The sequence below is a fragment of the Schistocerca piceifrons genome, chromosome 3 (genome assembly GCF_021461385.2).
Source record: "Schistocerca piceifrons isolate TAMUIC-IGC-003096 chromosome 3, iqSchPice1.1, whole genome shotgun sequence".
Lineage (NCBI taxonomy): Eukaryota > Metazoa > Arthropoda > Insecta > Orthoptera > Acrididae > Schistocerca > Schistocerca piceifrons.
The window spans coordinates 887,451,131-887,474,819 of NC_060140.1; the positions used below are offsets into that span (position 1 = coordinate 887,451,131).

Genomic DNA, 23,689 nt, shown 5'->3' on the forward strand with positions numbered 1-23,689 from the left:
TTTGTAACCATGTGCAATGGATTGCTTCCTGTAACATACTTTTGGGAACCATATTTTTGCTGATTCTAAATAAAGGTTGAAGGTAATGGAACTAATAAAGTGTTGTATTAATATGAAAATAACCTATGGAAGATGGTTAACAGTTCATGCCTCTTGTAGCTCCTGTAATGTATTTGTGTCGACTAGTTTTGATTGAGAGAATTCTGTGAAAAACACTGTTTACTCTCCTGTATTTATCTACCAAGGCACAGGCAATAGGTGGGGGAGCAAGTTAGGAATTAATCCTTATTGATATAAAAGTGATTAGTCACTCATATTACATAAATTATTCCAAGTTTTGCCAAAACTTCAAATTGTATACTCCCACTTGATTTGCTTCACAACAGCATTCTGTTTACAACTGGACCAACTTAGTAGAAAATATGTGGGACGTTTTACATTTCTTGGAACTCTAATTACATTGACTGTGGTGACACTGGACCTAGAGCTGTCGAAATGTTTCTCTGAGATATTCCATGTGTATTACTCAACTATGTATGACCTCTGGCAAGATACGATCAGAAGCACCAAAATAGCAGTTTAGAAAACCTAGTACACTCCTAACACTATAGACACACTTGATTGGGTGCAATAACATCTAACTCTACTACACTCACATTCAAAGAACATACATTTCTTTCAATAATGAAAGTTATATGAAACACTGATGGAAATATCTGTCATTGTTGTATATCCTTTAAATTGTGTTTTACCTTTTTTGCAATTATAACTCCAAAATATTTTTGTCAATAATATCAAAATTTAAAAAAGAAAAGAAATATCATTTTTTGTTGTATAACTCCTGTATTCACCACATATATAGTTTGCTATTTGTTAGGTTTGCTTCTAATAATAATTCTAATGACAGAATCAGTTCCTCAGCATTCAATGATTTATGTGCAAACTAAATCATCACAATTATAAAAGGCTAACAATAAACATACATTACTTTCTTCCATTTTAAGTTGTCACTTGGTATCCTATAGTTACTTGCAAATTCAAGAAATTCGAGAAGTATTGTAAAATAGTTTTTTTATGTTTTCAATTAAAGATTATTAACCTACATTATATAAGTGGTCATTAAAACGATATTTCATGAATTTCTTCACATCTCAATGATCGGTCTCTGCTTACTGTTTGCCAGTATCTAAGTATGATCTTGCAGAAAAGTGAAAATAATATGAATGTAAGGAAATGTCAACAGATTTGTTTTACCAGTAAGTAACCACAGTACTTTTGAAGAGATAGTCTGAACTCACACAAAGGAAATAGGGAAACAATATGAAATAAAACCTTATGAATTTTAATACAGAATATTTGACAGCTATTCTACAAATTTATTTGTTTATTTTGAAAATTAATTAATAAAATCAGAATTTATTCAGATTTTGAAGGAGAAAAATTATGAAGGTTTGTATATAAGTTCAATATGTTTAATATACAAGACACTAGTACAGAATATTGTAGTTTACTACGGCACTAACTTCCAATCACTCAAAAGTTATGTAGAGACATATTGCTCCTCAATTGAAAATTGTAATGAACTTGAAATTCGCTTCAGTCAGAACAGTTTAAAGCAGCAAATTGTTCCAGTGAGCTGGACTGGATCTATATCAAGAACATTAGCCTACCATGTACGTACCTGAATGTACCTCAGTACATGGCACATGTATCTGAGCTCTTCTGTACATGCTACTATTTAAGCTCTACTGAAATTTGCAAATGTAAGGTTATGTCAAAGCGCCTTTTCTGCTTGAAAGAGTAACTGGTATCTATGAGATTTCTTGCAGATAAATATATTTTTTGTGGGTTTAAACTATATAAAGAAACTGGTATATTGCTGCAATAGAAGCGAATACAGAATGCCTCCTTCATGAACCAATCTAAATAACACCAATTAGTACTTTTGAAAGGTAATATCAAACCATATTTGAAATTGAGCGTGTTGAATTAAAGCACTACAATTTCTTTTCTTTTGTTAAAAAAATATATATTTACATATTTTATTTAACACATGTAAAAAATATTTTACAAGCAGGAGAAAATCCAAATGTATTACATTTCTTGATGCACTGTTATGTGACTATAAAATATAACATAAAACTGTTATACAGTTTAGTGTATTCTTTAACTATAAACTCAGAAAATTGTAAAATTTTCAAAAGGAAATTACTGTTACATTCTTCAAAGTAATAACAGGTATGATGTTTGCGACAATGACAAGAAAGTAAAAATCAAGGCACCCAATAACTAACTATTTCTTGTACTTACATGTAACGTGATAACAGTATCACCAATATTATAGACCCTTTTACTTATCTATTTGTCATTAGAGAAGTATTTAAAGTTGTGTGTGGTTTTGCCCATTTTATATGTGACTGTAAAATAGACAACATACACTATTCAAGAAAAATGAGATACTACAGACATTGTTTTTACTGGTATCCAGTTGTGTCATGTAGTACTGTCAGTAATGTTACTATGTACTATGCTACTTGACAAAAGCCAACAAACCTATCTTATAAAGGTAATATGTTGTGCAAAGCATTTGTCACTTATTGATAGTAAATTATATTTATATTCTGTAGAGTACACAAAAACAGCAAATTATACTTGCATTCTGTGGACTACTGACATCATGCATTTGATACTGCAGCAATGTATTTAATCAAATAGTTGCTGCATATGTGCATGTACAGGTATGTTACAAGTAAGATCATTCATATGTTTCTCTTTACAAAGAAATACAATGATGATCCGACATCATCTCAAGAAAATTATTTAGATTAAATTGGGAATGCAGAATTAATGTTTAATACTGAAGCAATATGGTTATAGGAGATTTATATACACCACAGCAATGACAACAACTATATGTTCAGACCCCACATCAGATAAGTTTCAGAACTACTTCAAGTGTGAAGGTATAGATGTCTATATCAAATAAAGAACATTCATGACTGGGTTAATAACTTTCAAAATTTGATATTTACTGTGAAGAAAGTATTGTGATATTCATCTCAAATTCCGAATTTTCTAGATGCACTTTAGGATAGCACCCACCATGCTCTTATAGGAACTAACGTTAGAAGCATATTTTTTATCAAATAAATAGAAATAAAAAGACAAAGTAAAGTTTTGAGAATTACGTAAAAATATGTTTAATATATGCATTTCAGGTACAATATTCAAATGACCAATAAGACACAAATATAATTTTTTACTGTTGATTTATCATTTACTTTTGCATATTTACCAGTAATCTGTTAGATTCCAAATTGGTCTTCGATTTTTAAATGCATGTTCAGATAAAAATTGATTGCATTAGAATCTTAATGAATTATCAGTCTTCCTACAAGGAAACAATGCTTAATGCCCTGAAAGTTGCTTCATGTCCTGATAAAATATCATAGAATATTGACATGTTTGCATTTCAAGTTATGAATATGATTTTATTTTATCTAGCACCAAATCAATATATAACTAAAAAATCATGAACCTAAATGTTTCTTGTTATTAAGGTAGCTGGAGGTATACTTAATTTAGCTAGTCAAAGCTTACAATTTGCACTGCAGAAGATCACTGTTTACTGAGCTTCAACATATCATTTCGTTTCAGTAGTACACAAAATGCTTTGCTCTCATCTGTCAAAAAATAGTGATATCCTAAGAAGACGTGGGTACTTCTGCTGTAAATTATGAAGTGGAAAGTGTACCCACTATGCTAATGTAAGGAATGCTAGAAACTGTAACGACAGGATCTCTAAATGCATGTAAAGCAGTGTTTCAGACAAGATGAATGATTGTAGGGACAGTATTGCATGCGTCCACCACTATAATTGAGCAGTCAGTGCAGTGAACTGCCATGCAAAGAACCCGGGTTCGATTCCCTGTAATGCCTAGGAATTTCCTTGGCGGAAGGACTCAAACAGGGGCCCTCAGCCTGGTGATGCCAATTGAGGAGCTTCTTGACTGTGTAGTAGTGGCTCCAGGTCACAAAAACTGACAGCAGTCGGGTAAGCAGTATACTGATCCCACGACCCTCTACATTGCATCCAGTGACGTGATTAGGGAGGGTAACATGCTGTTTACTCTGTACTGATAGGCCCACTAAGGCCTATGGACAGAGTTTATGTTTTACATGAAGAGTGTTTTCAGCAATCAAACAGTTTTATTGATTTTTTTGTATGTTTATAAGCTGTGTTTGTGGTCTTTTTCTGCTTGTATGACCGATAATGACTGGAAAAGTAAAAAAAAGAAGGAAATCAGTTCTTTAGAAGTAAAATCGCAATATTTCTTTTGCATTACATAAGGAAAATAGCAACAGGAAACATGTAACAGATATTTTTAAAATATTCCCTGAAGGCAATGAAGTTAAGGGTATCAAATGGAAGGGGAACATCAAATAAGAAGGAGAAGAGGAAGAAGAAGAAGAATGGATATCAATGTGAATGGTAAAGAACTATAAAAATGTAAAAGCGTGAATTTCTGTGGCACAAATTGTGCAGCCTTGGAGCATTATCTTCATATCTGCAGTTCAATAGACACCAAGTACAACAGCTCTTTTGTGATTCTACCTGTCAGAATTTTCATAAGGCGAGGCGATTTTTGCTAGTTTCTAATTACAAGTCGAAATGCTGTACAGAATCTCAAAGATATCTGCCATTTCAAGATGTCTATCAGGCTGCAGATGAAACTGTTAGAAGGCCGGTAGATGGCGCCCTACAGCATAAAAAGGTGTAATAAAAAACCTTTCTTCTCACTGTAGAGAACCTGCTTCTTATTTTCGTAAAGCTCGTGCCTCATAGCTATTAGAAAATATTTGCATGACACCACATGTGGCTGCATTATAAGCTTTTATTTCTCACACTGAAGAAGTGTTTGGGCAAAGTATATTTTCAACAACTGTGGTTATCAAAGGATGGGCTCGAAGTTATATACACATATATGGGAAAATGGAGCGGAAACGAAAAGCTAGGTTTCTTCTGTCGTTCTGCATGTCACGCCTTTCTCAAGGCGAGGAACTAGAAGATGAACGAAAACAGAACGACATAATTTCATTTGATCAGCTCACAACTTCTTGTAAGTTGAGATAACCAGGTTAATGAAGGTTCTCTTACATTTATTTTATCACAAAAACTGCTGAAAATGATTTTGGTCCGAAATGTATTAAGTGTGAGAAATAAACGATTATAGAACAACCCGTAGGTGTCTGAAGATGTTTTCACTCTGACCCTTCTACTTTGCAGCAGTTGGCGCCTCGGAGCAGCCTCGTTGTCACACACTGTGAGACGGAGTTAATGTGTGGACGCCAGCCGTTGACTCTGGGTCGATATCTGGCTGATCGGTAAGGTGAGACCGCGATATTGTAGGTCTCGTTGCTCCCGTTCTTACTGGAGATACTCGGCTTCTCGCTTCGGTTCCACCCACTGCGAGACAGTAGTCGATGTGTAGACGCCAGCAGTCGACTCTCGGTCGATATCTGGCGGGCTGGTAAGCTGAGACCCAGATGTCATGGGTCTCAGTGCTTTTTTCTACTCGTACCGGGGTCCATCACGATAAGTAGACTCTGGCCGTGTTCTGGAAGGGTTGGCGGCAGACGGGACAATCTGCAACTGACAAGGCGCAGTCGACGCAGGCCACGATGTGCCCACAGGGCAGGAATACGACGCCCATTTCCTTTTCGAAGCATATTTTGCAGAGACGCTTCTCTTCGGTGGCACCGTTTTCCGTCTTCTCGACTCGGCTGTCCGGTGTCTCTTGTCGCGGTTGCGACTTGGAGCTTTCGGCCCGCACGACGGTCGCAGTTTGTTGGGGATCCGTTTTGGCGGCGATTAAGTCGTCCCTCTTCCGAGCAATCTCGTTGACGAAGTCGTTGCCGCGGTGCAGCGACACGTGCCAGCAGCCGGGGAACCAGAGCTCGTGCTCCACCCAGGGGTCGTCGTTGGCGTCCCAGTCGCGCAGCCCCCTGCCACAGTAGTAGCAGATGGTGCGGTCGCCGCTGCCCGAGTAGAAGAAGCCCGCCTCGCTGAGCGCCGCGGGCTTCACGGGGATGGCGGGCGGCCAGTCCTTGAACGAAGCCAGCCTCGCCTCGCGCCCACAGTACTGCGGAAAGGCGGGGCGCTTCGCGTGCACCGGCGTCGGTTTCGGCTGCGGCCGCGACTGCAGCGCCGCTGGCGGCCCGAACGGGCTGCACGAGTCGTAGGAGACGGCGTCGGCGCAGCCGCGCCGCGACGGGTTCAGGAACGGGCACCGGGGCGACCACCTGCGGTGCTCCGCCAACGGGTCGTCGCTGGGTTCCCACTTGTTGACGACGACGTCGCAGTAGAAGCACTTCACCGCGTCGTCGCCACGGCGCAGGAAGTAGAATCCGGCAGCCGCCACCTGTAACACACCAACAATGCACAACCTTAGTACACGACCTCAAATAATCCTACACTTATTTTTATTTTACACATAATCACATTTATAATAAGATTATGACTGAAATAGAAGGGATACAAAATGCAGACTCATACACTACTCGCCATTAAAATTGCTACACCACGAAGATTATGTGCTACAGACGCGAAATTTAGCCGACAGGAAGAACATGCTGTGATATGCAAATGATTAGTTTTTCAGAGCATTCACACAAGTTTGGCGCCGGTGGCGACACATACAACGTGCTGACATGAGGAAAGTTTCTAACCGATTTCTCAAACAGTAGTTGACCGTCGTTGCCTAGTGAAACGTTGTTGTGATGCCTCGTGTAAGGAGGAGAAATGCGTACCATCACGTTTCTGACTTCGATAAAGGTCGGATTGTAGCCTATTGCGATTGCGGTTTATCGTATCGCGACATTCCTGCTCGCGTTGGGTTCTAGGCGCTACAGTCTGGAACCGCGCGACCGCTACTGTCGCAGGTTCGAATCCTGCCTCGGGCATGAATGTGTCTGATGTCCTTAGGTTAGTTAGCTTTAAGTAGTTCTAAGATCCAGGGGACTGATGCCCTCAGAAGTTAAATCCCATAGTGCTCAGAGCCATGTGAACCATTTTTTTGCTCGCGTTGGTCGAGATCCAATGACCGTTACCAGAATATGGAATCGGTGGGTTCAGGAGGGTAATTCGGAACGCCGTGCTGGATTCCAACGGCCTGGTATCACTAGCAGTCGAGATGACAGGAATCTTACCCGCATGGCTGTAACGGATCGTGCAGCCACGTCTCGATCCCTGAGTCAACGGATGGGGACATTTGCGAGACAACAACCATCTGCACGAACAGTTCGACGGCGTTTGCAGCGGCACGGACTATCAGCTCGGAAACCATCGCTACGGTTACCCTTGACGGTGCATCACAGACATGAGCCCCTGTGATGGTGTACTCAACGACGAACCTGGGTGTACGAATGGCAAAACGTCATTTTTTCGGATGAATCCAGGTTCTGTTTACAGCATCATAATGGTCGCATCCGTGTTTGGCGACATCGCAGTGAACGCACATTGGAAGCGTGTATTCGTCATCGCCATACTGGTATATCACCTGGCGTGATGGTGTGGGGTGCCATTGGTTACACGACTCGGTCACGTCTTGTTCGCATTGACGGCACTTTCAACAGTGGACGATACATTTCAGATGTGTTACGATCCATGGCTCTACCCTTTATTCGATCCCTGCGAAACCCTACATTTCAGCAGGATAATGCACGACCGCATGTTGCAGGTCCTGTACGGGCCTTTCTGGATACAGAAGATGTTCAACTGCTACCCTGGCCAGCACATTCTCCACATCTCTCACCAATTGAAAACGTCTGGTCAATGGTGGCCGAGCAACTGGCTCGTCACAATACGCCAGTCACTACTATTAATGAACTGTGGTATCGTGTTGAAGCTGCATGCGCAGCTGTACCTGTACACGCGCCATCCAAGCTTTGTATGACTCAATGCACAGGCGTATCAAGGCCGTTATTACGGCCAGAGGTGGTTGTTCTGGGTACTGATTTCGCAGGATCTATGCACCCAAAATGCGTGAAAATGTAATCACATGTCAGTTTTAGTATAATATATTTGCCGAATGAATACTCGTTTATCATCTGCATTTCGTCTTGGTGTAGCAATTTTAATGGCCAGTAGTGTCAAAGCAAGAGGAGTGTTTACGTAAAAGACAAATTTTTGAGATGTATATAAATAAAAAATCAATTGCCGCATATGAAAGATCATCACTTGGGAATGGCTTGACTCGTTTGGCTGATTTTTTTGTTGTGTTTGTAACTGTCAGGACAGGGTCTGTATGAAAGACATTATTTGCAAAATTCAAATCGTAAGTTTGGAGGGCATTTCTGTATGAAAATCTCAATGAAAGAAGTGTGGCGGTCAGTTTGACAGTTCTGCAGTCACATGCTTTCATAACATTTATTCGTGGATGACATTCAGTGGCATCACACATTCACTGATACTTGTTGCGTCTACTGCACATCAAATTCGATCACATTTTGTCATCGTCATTTAAACGTGTTTTCCTTCGAATCTACTCGTTTTACGGAAAAAATACAAAGACAATATAGCTGAAAACATTCTGCATTGAGTGCGTACAACAATAACGAATGCCGAACTTGAATTTTACGGTGAGATTCACAACGCACCACTGATTTCTATAGAGAATTTGTACCTGATGATGGCGGCTGCTGTGGCCGAGCGGTTCTAAGCGCTACAGTTTGGAACCACGCGACCGCTACGGTCGCAGGTTCGAATCCTGCGCCAGGCATGGATGTGTGTGATATCCTTAGGTTAGTTAGGTTTAAGTATTTCTAAGTTCTAGGGGACTGATGAACTCAGATGTTAAGTCCCATAGTGCTCAGAGCCATTTTTTGTACCTGATGATGTCCGGCACGACGTTGCACGAATTCGGAATGCCAACGGCGAATCGCGTCACGCATGATTCATTCGGTCAAGAAATTGACCGAGAACGGGAATACGGTCGAGATGCTTTGAGTCACGAAAACAGCTCCCACTTTTGAATCAGCAACAGAAAACCACGCACAGTAATACATTGATGACAGCAGCCAAACACGGATACGCAGGAATCTTCTTCCTCGATGCACCTGGTGGAACTGGCAAAACGTTCCTAATTTCATTGATTTTAGCTTAGATTCACCACAAAGTGAATCAGCGCTGGGCATAATATCATCTGGGATCGCTGCCACATTGTTCGAAGAAGGACGAACACCTCACCCTGTGCTCAAAGTGCCGCTGAATTTACAATCGATTGGTAAAGCGACGTGCAACATTGGCAAAAATTCAGCAATGGTGAAAGTACTACAGAAGAGGAAAATAACCATTTAGGACGAATGTACGTTTCCGCACAAACGAGCAATGCGGGAACTCGATCGAACATTGAGAGACTGGTGCAGTAATCTGGACCTCTACAAATACGACCACTGTACAACGTTATTAATATTCAACGAAGAGAATTACTTATGAAACATCGTGGAACATCACTGGAGTCCGCAATGGGAGGGGGAGTGGGAGCAAAAGGAGCCACTTGTCCTCTCCTGATATTTGTGGTACACTTTTTATTAATTCCAAAATTCTAAGGTATTTCGCGAAATGATTGTCTCTGTCACTGATCAACATTGTTTGGTGGTCAGGTTGCTCACGGGACATTATACAGTTTGCTTGTCATGGCGGCAGTTTCGACGTCGTTTTTCAACTTAGGTTGGTGTGAACATTTACACAATACTGCCGAAATGGTGTATCTGATATTTTCTCTGACGCTTCTTTGTGCAGCCCTTAATAAGCTACAGAACAGCACACTTAGCCCAGTATAACCATGGCTGCATTATACCCGTCCAACGCTTTTCCCTAATTCCCACAAGGACAGGCCAGTCACTTGCGCACATCTTAATCTCCACAGTAAGTTTACATTTGACCTGTCAAGGTTTTCCGAGTCTTCATTCAGTTTCACGCGGCAGAGTTATTGTACGAGGGGCGTTCTGTAAGTAGTGCAACACATTTTTTATGAATGTAAACACGGTTTACTCAGGATTCCAATGCACCAATTATTCCCCACTCTTTTGGCTAGAAAGCTCTATTTTTCAACATAATCCCCTTTCAATGCGACGGCCTTACCCCATCTTACTGAGAGTGTCTGTATCTCCGCATAGTACCATTCCATTGGTTGGTGTAGGAGCCAAAGTCTTGCTTCATCAATAACCTCCACATCATGCACATACTGCTTTCTGTGGAGTGCAGCCTTCATTGGATCAAACAGATGGAAGTCGGAGGTGCGAGATCCGAGCTGTAGGTTGGATGAGGAAGAGCAGTCCAATGATGTTCCATGACCTGCACGCAGGTGCGTGGAGTTATGTGAGGCCTTGCATTGTAGTGGAAAAGTAGTCCGCTTCTATTTTACTGTCTTCCATTAGGCGGCGAGGAACCCACCTTAGAGTAGCCCAACTGATGGACGAGTGTCAGCATTACCATCAGAGACGTCCAGTTGAACAGCGAGATGTCTGATTGTGATCCGTCAATCACCTCGAATAAGAGTGGCCATATGTTCCAATATTGCTGGAGTCACAACTGTGTGAGGCCGGATGGCGCACGGGAGATAGAACAGGTTATGCCTCGCCCAACGATTAAAGGCCGGTTCCCACTAGGGCTGCCGCGCGACAAAACCGCGCGTCAGCGGCGTGGTTGCCATGGAAACGGCGTCAGCGGCACGCCGCGGCGGGCTCTGCGTCGCGGTTTGACCATGTCGAACCGCTTCCGCTGCTGCGTGCCGCGCTCCAGGTGCGCGCCGCCAATCACAGAACGCGCTGAGCGTGACGTCAGGAACGAAACCCCTGGCCACACGAACTTTCGCCGAACCGCTGGCGCGGACGCGGCGGCAGCAATGAAATACTTATCATCCGATTCCAAGGAAACTATTCGGCAGAAAAATTTGATTCTTGGGTATGTTACAGCCTGATATCTTCTCTCGATAAAGGACCGAATTTCTTTTCGTTATTCGTCGTGGTTACTTGCTGTATCGCATTTACGTAAACCTTTACACGAAATTTTAATGAGTGTGCAGAGGTAAAAACGCATTGCGTGGACTTTGCGTACAGTTCATTTTAGGTAATACATTATTGCGTATGAAATTTAGTCAACATATCGAAAGGAATACAAACGTCTCAAAAATGAGATCGACAGGAAGTGCAAAATGGCTAAGCAGGGATGGCTAGAGGACAAATGTAAGGATGTAGAGGCCTATCTCACTAGGGGTAAGATAGATACCGCCTACAGGAAAATTAAAGAGACCTTTGGAGATAAGAGAACGACTTGTATGAATATCAAGAGCTCAGATGGAAACCCAGTTCTAAGCAAAGAAGGGAAAGCAGAAAGGTGGAAGGAGTATATAGAGGGTCTATACAAGGGCGATGTACTTGAGGACAATATTATGGAACTGGAACGGGATGTAGATGAAGATGAAATGGGAGATATGATACTGCGTGAAGAGTTTGACAGAGCACTGAAAGACCTGAGTCGAAACGAGGCCCCCGGAGTAGACAATATTCCATTGGAACTACTGACGGCCGTGGGAGAGCCAGTCCTGACAAAACTCTACCATCTGGTGAGCAAGATGTATGAAACAGGCGAAATACCCTCAGACTTCAAGAAGAATATAATAATTCCAATCCCAAAGAAAGCAGGTGTTGACAGATGTGAAAATTACCGAACTATCAGCTTAATAAGTCACAGCTGCAAAATACTAACACGAATTCTTTACAGACGAATGGAAAAACTAGTAGAAGCCAACCTCGGGGAAGATCAGTTTGGATTCCGTAAAAACACTGGAACACGTGAGGCAATACTGACCTTACGACTTATCTTAGAAGAAAGATTAAGGAAAGGCAAACCTACGTTTCTAGCATTTGTAGACTTAGAGAAAGCTTTTGACAATGTTGACTGGAATACTCTCTTTCAAATTCTAAAGGTGGCAGGGGTAAAATACAGGGAGCGAAAGGCTATTTACAATTTGTACGGAAACCAGATGGCAGTTATAAGAGTCGAGGGACATGAAAGGGAAGCAGTGGTTGGGAAGGGAGTAAGACAGGGTTGTAGCCTCTCCCCGATGTTGTTCAATCTGTATATGGAGCAAGCAGTAAAGGAAACAAAAGAAAAATTCGGAGTAGGTATTAAAATTCATGGAGAAGAAATAAAAACTTTGAGGTTCGCCGATGACATTGTAATTCTGTCAGAGACAGCAAAGGACTTGGAAGAGCAGTTGAATGGAATGGACAGTGTCTTGAAAGGAGGATATAAGATGAACATCAACAAAAGCAAAACAAGGATAATGGAATGTAGTCTAATTAAGTCGGGTGATGCTGAGGGAATTAGATTAGGAAATGAGGCACTTAAAGTAGTAAAGGAGTTTTGCTATTTGGGGAGCAAAATAACTGATGATGGTCGAAGTAGAGAGGATATAAAATGTAGGCTGGCAATGGCAAGGAAAGCGTTTCTGAAGAAGAGAAATTTGTTAACATCGAGTATAGATTTAAGTGTCAGGAAGTCATTTCTGAAAGTATTCGTATGGAGTGTAGCCATGTATGGAAGTGAAACATGGACGATAAATAGTTTGGACAAGAAGAGAATAGAAGCTTTAGAAATGTGGTGCTACAGAAGAATGCTGAAGATTAGATGGGTAGATCACATAACTAATGAGGAAGTATTGAATAGGATTGGGGAGAAGAGAAGTTTGTGGCACAACTTGACCAGAAGAAGGGATCGGTTGGTGGGACATGTTCTGAGGCATCAAGGGATCACCAATTTAGTATTGGAGGGCAGCGTGGAGGGTAAAAATCGTAGAGGGAGACCAAGAGATGAATACACTAAGCAGATTCAGAAGGATGTAGGTTGCAGTAGGTACTGGGAGATGAAAAAGCTTGCACAGGATAGAGTAGCATGGAGAGCTGCATCAAACCAGTCTCAGGACTGAAGACCACAACAACAACAACAAATCGAAATTGTTTTTAAAGCTGAGAGCAGAACGATAGCTATCACCGTTCTCGAGATATTGTCTGATATGTCGGCGGACGGGCTGTGCGGTGACCGGGCGCGGGTCGCTCGGCGACGCGACCGGTACTTCGTCCTGCTCGTCGTAAACCATGGGGTTGTATCAACCGCAAATTTCGTAAACGGTTCAAGAAATCGAAACGTGTTTTTTTGCAAACGATAACTTGTGAAAAGTCATGTATTTCGTCGCATGATAAATATCCTAAATCTGTTTATCTACCGCGATATGAAAGTAACTACAGTTTTTCAGAAGGGATAGATGAATTTTTTTAAACAGCATTTAATAGCATGTGGAATGAGAAGTTAAACCGAAACTAATTTGCTGGTATGTCATAAGATGTAATTTACTAAATATCTACAGCTATTGATTATTCCCTTTGGTAAGTAAGAAACTTTTTTTTCTTTATCCAGTGTACTTCACTGATTGAAGACGCGTTTCGCCTTTTACTTTAAGGCACCTTCGGTGGAATCTAGAATGATTCAGTTTTGTTTTGATATGTGATACTTGCAGATTATAAAACAGTTCACATCTTTTTTTACGTGAATGACTGATTACTTACAGTGAACCGAGTTTTTGGCGGACAGGCGGACATATACGTTTCCCTTCACCTGGTCACATGCTGGAGGTTGAACTAAAACTTAGATTATGGAACATAAGCACATTTTCATGTTCGCTCTGTTTTTTTCTGTCACTAGCAGTAGACGTTTTACCGAAAACTCTGATTTGAAGTCCTAACTACAGTGTGTTCACCTCATGTCCCTTCCTGTCTGGTTTGTTTAGGTACATGTTGCCATCCTGCAGAATTATATGCTGAAAACTAATGTTTGTTTATTTTTGTTCTCCTTATATCTGTATGTGCGTGTGGCTAGTCAGTGATAGTTATAGAAAGTTGAAACTGAATCCAGTAGTTGTCAGACAGTGGTTGAAAGATTTGGTGTTCAGCTGATTTCAGTTTTGGTTTAAATGTTTTGTGGAGGAGTGCATGGAAGAGTAAATTCACTGCTTACATTAATAGATAAAATAGTAGAATAGCATTTCAACAGATGATTATTATCAGAGTACTATCACCCAACCCCTTTGTCCTCACTCTTTGACGCCTCATAATATGTCCTGTCAACTTACCCCTGTTGTAGTCAAAGTTGTGCCGTAATTTCCTCTTCCTCCTCTATTTAATTCCGTACCTCTTCATTAGTTACACGATCCTCATATCTAATCTTCAGCATTCTTATTGATCACCACGTTTTGAAGCGTCCATTGTCTTCGTGACAGAACTGTTCATCGTCCACGTTTCACTTACATACAAGGCTGCAGTCCACACAAATACCTTTGTAAAATAGTATCCAACCATTATAATTTATATTCGATGTGAACAAATTTTCTTTTTCAGAACGCTTTCTTGCTATTGACAGTCTTCATTTTATGTCATCTCTACTTCTACCTTCTCAATTACTGCTTCCCTTTCAAGTCATTGAAGTCTTAGAAATGCAGTTTGGTTTCTGTACAAGTTGTAGATAATCTTGTGGCCCTGTGTTTTATCGCTGACATCTCCAGAGCTTCAAAGAATGTTTTCATTTAGATTGTAAAAACCTTTCTCTAAACATGCAAATGCTATAAACACAGTTTCGCAGTTCTTCAGTGTGTCTACTTATCTAAGTGGTAGGATCAGTATTGCTTTGCGTGTTCAGACATTTCACAGGAATCTAACATTGTGCTTATGTTAGTTTGCACAACCCCTCCCACTCTCCTACCTACATATTCCTTCCACTTTCTAGCCTTCTCTTATTTGCTTAGTTCTGGCTTGCCAAATGAGTTCTTGACAGTTGCTTCTCCTTTGAGGAAAGTTTTCTTTGTTCTTTCTCATTTTCATTCCCCTATGTTTTCCAAGTGCAAAATCGCGTTGCAATTTTGGACTTTCTGTCGACGTCATGTTTAGACATTTCTGTTTCCCATGGTCTACTTTATTTGCTGCATTTTTATAATTTTTCCTCTTGTCAAATTTAATATCACGTTTTATCAAACGATTTCTACTGTACCTTCTTCCCGTTAACATACTCTGCTGCATTCACCACTTCTTCTCTCAAAGATATCCATTCGTATTCTAGCGGATTCCTTCCTCTGTTTCAGTCAGTCGTTGCATTACGGTAAATAAGATTATCGAATAACTGTGGTTCTTGACTTATTCAAGTTCCATTTCCTTAATTTGCTATCGTTTACTGTATTTTTGGTTGTAAACTGCAGATCGTAACCAATAAAGTATTGTAGGTTTGCGTCTGCACAGGGAAAATGTCTTATAATTTAAAATCTGGTTTCGAAAACTTTGTTCCAAATATGTATTATTCTTTCGTGAGTGTTAAGCAAGGTGCCGGCGATGATTACATTATGCTCTGTGCGAAATTCTACCAGGTGGCTTCCACTTTCATCCCTTTGTGTTCTTACTGTTTTCCTGTACCTGCTACCGTATCAAATTTTAAATTTTTGTCTCGCTTAACTATCTGAATAATCTCTTTTGTCGTACATTGATTGTTTCAATGTGTTTATGGTGAAATGAGAAAACATGAATAATGAAATATGTGAAAGAGTACATTCTACAGAAAATGAAAATTTGGTATTTCTTCACCCAACTTCGTCTTTCGTTCTTGTAGGTGTAAGATATAGTTAATCAAACGCACCGGGCGTTTCAGTGGGTCCCGCCCCGTACCTCAGTGGCTGTCCGTCATTGGCTACCGCTAGCGTCTGCCGCTTCCAGATGGGAACGCCAATTCCGCGAGCCGCCGCGTCAAAGCGGAAAACGCTTGCCGCCGCCGTTGCCGCACGCCGCGCTGCCGCGCTCTAGTGGGAACCGGCCTTAACAGTGCATTTGTTCACTGCCATCTCTTCATAGGCATTCTGCAAGTGAAACTGAATATCTGTGATGCTATTGTTGTCAGCCAAAAGAAACTCAGTGACAGCTCTCTGCTTGGAAAGCACCTCGGTTACAGATGCCATCTTGAAAGCTACATATAGCTCCGCCACCTATCGGAACTTCATGCAGCTATAGGGGCTGAAGCGGAAATATTCCACAATGTCCCACGACAAAGTCCCAGATTCTGTATTCTTTAAACCATAAATCGCCAAGGAAAAAATCTTGTGTTACATATTGCCTGGAACCGCAAGACCGCTACGGTCGCATGTTCGAATCCTGCCTCGGGCATGGATGTTTGTGTTGTCCTTAGGTTAGTTAGGTTTAAATAGTTCTAAGTTCTAGGGGACTAATGACCTCAGCAGTTGAGTCCCATAGTGCTCAGAGCCATTTGACCCATTTTTTTGTGTTACATATTGAATAGCCCTTACTATATTGCATGTGTATTTAGCTATACTTCATCTGCGGCTCCAAACACAGAAAAATAGAAATTTCGGTACCAGGAGAAAGGAAAAATGGATAAAATCAAGGCTGAAAAGATTTTTGGACATTCATAAAATACATGGTTCTTAAATTATATGAGGTGCAAACCTGCATGACATACAGCCATACGAGGGAGATAAAGACTATTTTAGTTGAGGCCTAGCCTGTTAAGAGTTGGTTCTACTGACCAATTTGATGGTTGTTTCTATAGGTTTCCTACAGTCATTCTCTTATTAAGAAAATAAAAAAAAAATGTATTTTAGATATACAAATGAAATATGCTTACATTTAAGGTATAGGAGAATCGACCTTGAAAAAAATATTGACTCGATAACTATCCAGAGTTTAAGATACAATAATATTTGTGTACTTCAAATACATCTTCACTTAAGCAAATACATCTCTGCTAGCAACTCATTTTTATCCATAGTCGATATCAGAAAGAAAACTAAAATTGTTTGATCTTCTTGTTATGATAGCAGTCATAACTAGTGGATGCATTCAGAAGTGCACCCAGGTTTTGGATCTGATTTTTCCCAGTGTTTGGACAGTTGATAAGAAATTCGTGTTGCCTTCGTTATTTCAAGACCAATACTTTTAATGATATTTATGTCTCAAGCAAGAAGCAGAAATGAAGTGTGATGAGCACATTTCAGATTTGAAAAGATTGGAGATTTGAGGTTTTGACAGATACTTCTTTGTTACATTATAGACTGTATTATGAAATTTGCAAAACAATACTTTTTCTGGTTTTGTCTCATTAGTTTTAAAATAGGACAAGGAGTTTCTAATTACCTTTAGTATTACTGGATAAGCATTTGAACAGTACTAAAGTTAATTATTCATTACTTATCTCATTTAAAAAGTAAATAAAAGTACATAAAAATGAAAACTGAAATAACGCTGTATAACTAAAGTAATGGGTAAACTGCACAATATACCATGAGCCACACTGTAAATTTTGTTTGTACATAAAATGTCTATGCTCCTCATGTATGTATTATTTTAGCTCTTTAAGTGTTTATTATCTTAGTAGTTACAAAATCTTTGGCATGCTCAGTCCACTCAATTGTAAACAACCTTATGACATAGTGTGGAGTGGTAGTGTAGTTTGTGTACTTGTGCTGTGTGTGCCAGATAAGGATACATTTCCAAACATGAAAGTAAAAATATCCCTCAGATTATTTAGATTTAAACCACAGAGAATGGTAAACACTGACACATATTAATTTTTCTGGGCAGGGCCAACAATACTTCAGAACATTACATTACTGGCACACCCAGCAGCAAAACATTTCACATCACTCTAAATCTTAATGAGTTAAACACTAAGCTGAACCGGTAATTATTTGGATGAAATGTATTCGCAATTGCATATATGGACAACCATCAGCTGTATAATGGAATGAAAATTTCTGCTGTACCGGGACTCCAACCCAGATTTTCCACTTGTCACTAGCAGTCAACTTATCATTAGGCTATCCAAGCATGACTCACAGCCAGACTCATACATACATCTTCAACTATGTGTCCACAACCTGTACTTGCACAAGCATTATGTATATTACTGTACAGACGAGGTATTTAATTTCAGAGTCACTTGCCTGGTGTCAATAAATAAATACGATATTACAGTGCTCACGTTACTCTGAATTACAATCAATGTTCCTTTGGAATATGTACAACCTACTGCTAAATCACACAGCAACCACAATGATAATCGACCGTCAAATGAGTAGCAACAGTATTTTAAATAATTCGTATGTCAGCTATTTTAGCAATGTTTCATCTATTGTGTTTTATAATCTCCAAATATTAGCTAACATTGTAGAAAAGGCCAGTAAATTCTGTAATCTAAATTCCATACTTGCATGTATAGAGGGCTCTGAACACCATTATGACATACACAAGGGTTAGCAGTGTAATAATTGTGCACATATTTGGTATTTCGTTTTCCAGTGTATAGCTGGAGACAGGGGAAACTATGAAAACAATCGTTGGTACCTACCGAAGGGTCTGACAACTAGATACATACCTACCTTTCATAATTGCGATGATGAGCCAACACATTATGACTACCTGCTGATATATAAAACAATGGTGAGACGATGAATGATATATATATATATATATATATATATATATATATATATATATATTTAAAACCAGGGCGAGACGAACAATGATCTTTTCAGGGCAGATGTACATGTCGAAAAGATCATACAAACATATACAACCAGGGCGGGATGGCCAGTGGTCCTTTCAGTCCAGATTCACATGTCTGAAAGAAAAGACATCACATATATATAACCAGGACCAGATGGCTATAATCCATTCAATGCAGATGCACAAACAAGTCAAATTCTTATGGGAATCAGCGATTGCTGCGAGTAGTGAAGATACAGACATCACACACACATACGCACACACACACACACACACACACACACACACACACACATATATATATATATATATATATATATGTGTGTGTGTGTGTGTGTGTGTGTGTGTGTGTGTGTGTGTCTGTGTGTGTGTGGTGTCTGTATCCTCACTATATATATATATATATATATATATATATATATATATATGCGTGTGTGTGTGTGTGTGTGTGTGTGTGTGTGAGTGTGTGTGTGTGTGTGTGTGTGTGCGTGTGTGTGGTGTCTATTTTTTCAGACCTGTCAGAAAGAACAGTCACCACATATACAGTGTGTATATTGGTACGTATATGGTTTACTGTCTGTCCTGATGGCATATAACTTCTGGAAAGGGGGGGGGGGGAGGAGGGATGGCAGTATGGAGAAATGCCATATAAAGCCGGAACGCTGTACTTACAAAGTTACTTGTTTACGTAACTGACCACTGCTGTGTAAATAACTAGAGTAGTCGTAAGGAAGGGTTGTAGGTAACGTGATACTACATTAATTTACAAAAGGACTGTCAGATTTCGTGTATAGTATAATGCAGAGCATCAGGTGGTCCACCGTTTAACGGTTTAGAGACATCCCTTACCCACAAAAATCTAGCCATGGTTAACTGGGCATAGCTGCAGGAACTTTGTGGTAACACTCGAGCACGATCATGACGGTTTTCTTGCTTTCATACTTCCCGGCGGATTATAACTGTGTGCCGGACCGAGACTCGAACTCGGAACCTTTGCCTTTTGCGGGCAAGTGCTCTACCGACTGAGCTACAGCTACCCAAGTACGACTCACGCCCCATCCTCAGCCAGTACCTCGTGTCTACCTTCCAAACTTTACAGAAGCTCTCCTGCGAAACTTGCAGTAACAGCTCTCCTGGAACAAAGGATAATGCGGAGACATGGCTTAGCCACAGCCTGGGGGATGTTTCCACCAGTAGATCGTCACCTACGTTCCAAACTTCACAGAAGCTCTCCTGCGAAACTTGCAGAACTAGCACTCCTGGAAGAAAGGACATTGCGCAGGCATGGCTTAGCAACAGCCTGGGGAATGTTACTAGAACGAAATTTTCACTCTACAGCGGAGTGTGCGCTCATATGAAACTTTCTGTGAGATTAAAACTGTGTATCGTACTGAGACTTGAACTCGGGACCATTGCGTTTTCTGGGCAAGTGCTCTACAGACTGAGCTACCCAAGCACGACTCATGCCCCGTCCTCACAGCTTTAATTCCGTCAGTACCTCGTGTTTTACTTCCCAAACTTCACGGAAGCTCTCCTGCGAACCTTCGAAGTAGCAACCCTGGAAGAAAGGAAATTGCCGAGGCTTGGCTTAGCCACAGCATAGGGGATGTTTCTAGACTGAATTTTTCACTCTACAGCGGAGTGTGCGCAGATATGAAACTTCTTGCAGATTAAATTTGTGTGCCAGACTGAGACTGGAACTCGGGACCTTTGCCTTTAGCGGGCAAGTGCTCTACCAACTGGGCTACCCAAGGACGACTCACGCCCTGTCCTCACAGCCTTAACTCATCCAGTATCTCGTCTTCTACCTTCCAAACTTTACAGAAGCTCTCTTGTGAATCTTGCAGAACTAGCACTTCTTTAAGAAAGGATATCGCCGACTCATGCCTTAGACATTGCTGGGACTCAAGCTTATGTAGGCTGTAAAAGAGGTGGAGAGGTGTCTGAGTAGGTGTGGGAATTTTCTGAGTTGGTATAGGGTTTGATGTGAAAGGTAGTCAGATGTGGAAAGTACAGGGGAGTGCATATCATTTCAGAATTTTGAGGGAATGGTAATACATGGGAGGAGCGAAGTTTAAGCTACACCGGCATAACTAAGGATAGGGTACATGATGGTTTTATATGTGTTACCCATACTCATTGGATTTAATCCCCATGTTCGGACATTTAATAGTTTTAGCCTATTGTGGGCTTATTTTGGATGGTTAGTGGGTGAATGATATAGGTTACTGTTTGATCAGTCGTTCATCCATGTTATTTTAGTGTTTCAGATAGGTGGATTTGATTTTGCAGCCCCTATTTGTCCATTTTCCTTCATATAATGTGTCTCCACCTACATAAATTTTATTGTCGTTGGTTTACTATCAGCAACTAATTCCCAGAAATCATTAAAATGGCTGATAGGTGAGAAGGGTCGCATCATAATGGTGCTTAGCGCCTCCCCAGCAAAAGAAATAATTACAGCATAGTCAGTAAAGTAAGACATCACCACAGAGAGATTGCATGAGTATAGTCATCCCATCAGCAGGAAAATATTTAAATTATTTGATGTGATTAGCGGACTGTGTCATGAGTAAAGTGTATTAAAACCTTCTTATTACATTCCTGGTTTTGTGGTATCTAAGTTTAGCATATCATAATCACAAAATTGATAGAATGACAGTGTAAAATATTGAAGGTTGCCAATTCGTGAAGTATCGCTATGTTTACTGAGAAGAGTAACCACTGTTTAACACCGCGAATGTCTGACGTTTCAGCTGCCCCAGCAACAAGCTACAGCAGTAGTTCTGCCGATGCAATCCAAGCTGGAGGATCTGCACCAGCCACAGGTAAACCACAACTACACCATATTGCACCATCCCCAAACCCACAATCAGCAAGAAGCCGTAAAAAGGTCCAATTATGGAAACTGCTCCCAATCCCACTTCCAAAAAATTCCAAATCCAAACAGATAACAATCTGTGGATAGACACAATTCCCTCCTCTGCATCACCTTCTATTATGAACATCTTCTCCCATTCATGCCCAAAATTCCTAAACCCTAAATCCCTAATCCTATAAATCAAGAAAATCCTATCAAACCTCCCAATACAAATAATAATATTCAGAGTAATCTCTGCCTCAATGAAGACTCCAAATCCCAATTTTTCCACTTTTATATTCCATAAATTGCCACATATTACTTTTGGTCCCAAATCGACCTTACCTTCTCTACCATTCTACCAGCCTTGGGGCCAAACAACCTCGACCTTCCACACTTACCATTATCGTCATGGGTTGATTACAGCGGATGAGGTGGAATTTGAACTAAATTTCAATCCAGATGCAGAATTCAGGAAGGCCCTCCACATCAACAATGACTCTCACTTTCCGTATCCACATATTCATACAGTCCCAAGCTATCACCTACCAAATCGCAGTTAACTGTGCCTTTATGAGTCTTTGATAACTCTGTTCATCCTAATAACCCCTCCTCTCTGTCCTCCACTGCGGAATACGTTACAAAGTTCTTGTCCATTACACTAAAGAATATCCACACATTCCAATGACAACACTTCCCCCATCAAATCTTCTCTGCAACCCACTCCATATTACAGCAAAACACCCAGGCCACCAACACATGTAACAAAGCATACTCTGTCCTCATCTGCATAACAAACTAGTCTAAGCCTTCTGCACCCACGCAAACCACTCCCTGACACTCATCGTGGCAATACAGTATCCTGTTCCACAACTTTCATTCCCTCCCAACAAACAAATCCCAACTTATGTATACTCTGCCCCAACACAAAGTCCATACCTTCACCCTGAAAAAAAACCTTCCTTCATCCCTACCATACCATCTAAACCTCCTCTCAGTTATACTCTGTACAGATAACCCCCCCCCCCCCCCCCCGCTTCACATGGGCTCAGACAGAGTTGGAATTGTCTGCAATAGAAGCATCGCCACTCAGTCTCAACCTCAACCTCTGTACAATACTCTCATGAACTACTTCATTATTACTCTCTTTTTCAAAACTTTATCTATTACCTATGTCACTAATTGTATTCTCCCTGATCATCCCACCATCTACAGTTTTCTCACTCACACAGACTGTAGCTTTTTCATCTACATCATTATCACAGACCTAGAGTCAATAAAGTACCAACTCCAGTGGTATTGTCAGTTTACTAACTCCCTCCAAGGTGATAGTGTCCTCATCTTCCAGCAAACCGAACCAAGAGAAATACAACTCAAGATGACCTGTTAGCATCATTGCTGAAATACTTTATCCAATCGAAAGTAACCAACCACCCACCTGTTTCCCAAGTGGGAAGGCATGCTAGTCCCTGGCACGAATCTGCCTGGCAGATTAGTGTCGAGGTCCAGTGTGCCAGTCAGCCTGTGGGTAGTTTTTAAGGCTGTTTTCCATCTGCCTCGATGAATGTGGGCTGGTTCCCCTTATTCCGCCTCAGGTACACTGTGTTGGCGACTGCTGTGCAAACACCGTTTCCACGTACGCATACACCGTAATTATTATACCACACAAACATTTGAGGTTACACTCGTCTGGTACGAGATGTTCCCAGCTAGGGTCCACTGGGGGCCGAACCTCACAAGAACGCTGGGTTCGGTGTGGGGCGGCGGTGGGGTGAGTAGACTGCAGTAGCCTGTTGTGGGGTTGTAAAGCACTGAGGGCTACGGTGGGATGAAGCCTCTCTGCCATTTCTAGGTCCCCAGTTTAATACATTCATACATACATACAACCACCTACCTGTTCTATCCACTATCACCTCATTCCCATGCACACCATTCAAACATCCATCCAAAAGTTATCCACGTCTATTACTAAAGGAAACAAATTTCTGAAACAGATCTGTGATCATTATAGACTTACGAAAATAATACTGTCTAGATCGCTTAATGTATTTATATTATCTCGCTGACATGTTATGACAGCTGCAGTCTTTTCAGATCTTGTGATTAAGATAGCAAATGACATAAGAACAAATATACTGGTAGATGAAACATGTCAGTAATGTAATAAACAAAAAATACACAAGGTACCTAGACAGTATCACTCACAAAAAA

At 40.8% G+C, this 23,689-nt stretch overlaps 1 protein-coding gene across 1 annotated transcript in view; it reads right to left on the reverse strand.

The window, feature by feature from the left end:
* Nucleotides 1-1,458: 1,458 nt before the first annotated feature.
* The window catches only part of LOC124787867 (putative inhibitor of apoptosis), a 33,058-nt gene continuing 10,827 nt past the window's right edge, over nt 1,459-23,689 (reverse strand). The window contains exon 2 of the mRNA XM_047254835.1: nt 1,459-6,422. Within this exon, the coding sequence (XP_047110791.1) occupies nt 5,592-6,422 (831 nt within the window). The 3' untranslated portion in view covers nt 1,459-5,591. The remainder of the gene's footprint in view (nt 6,423-23,689) is intronic.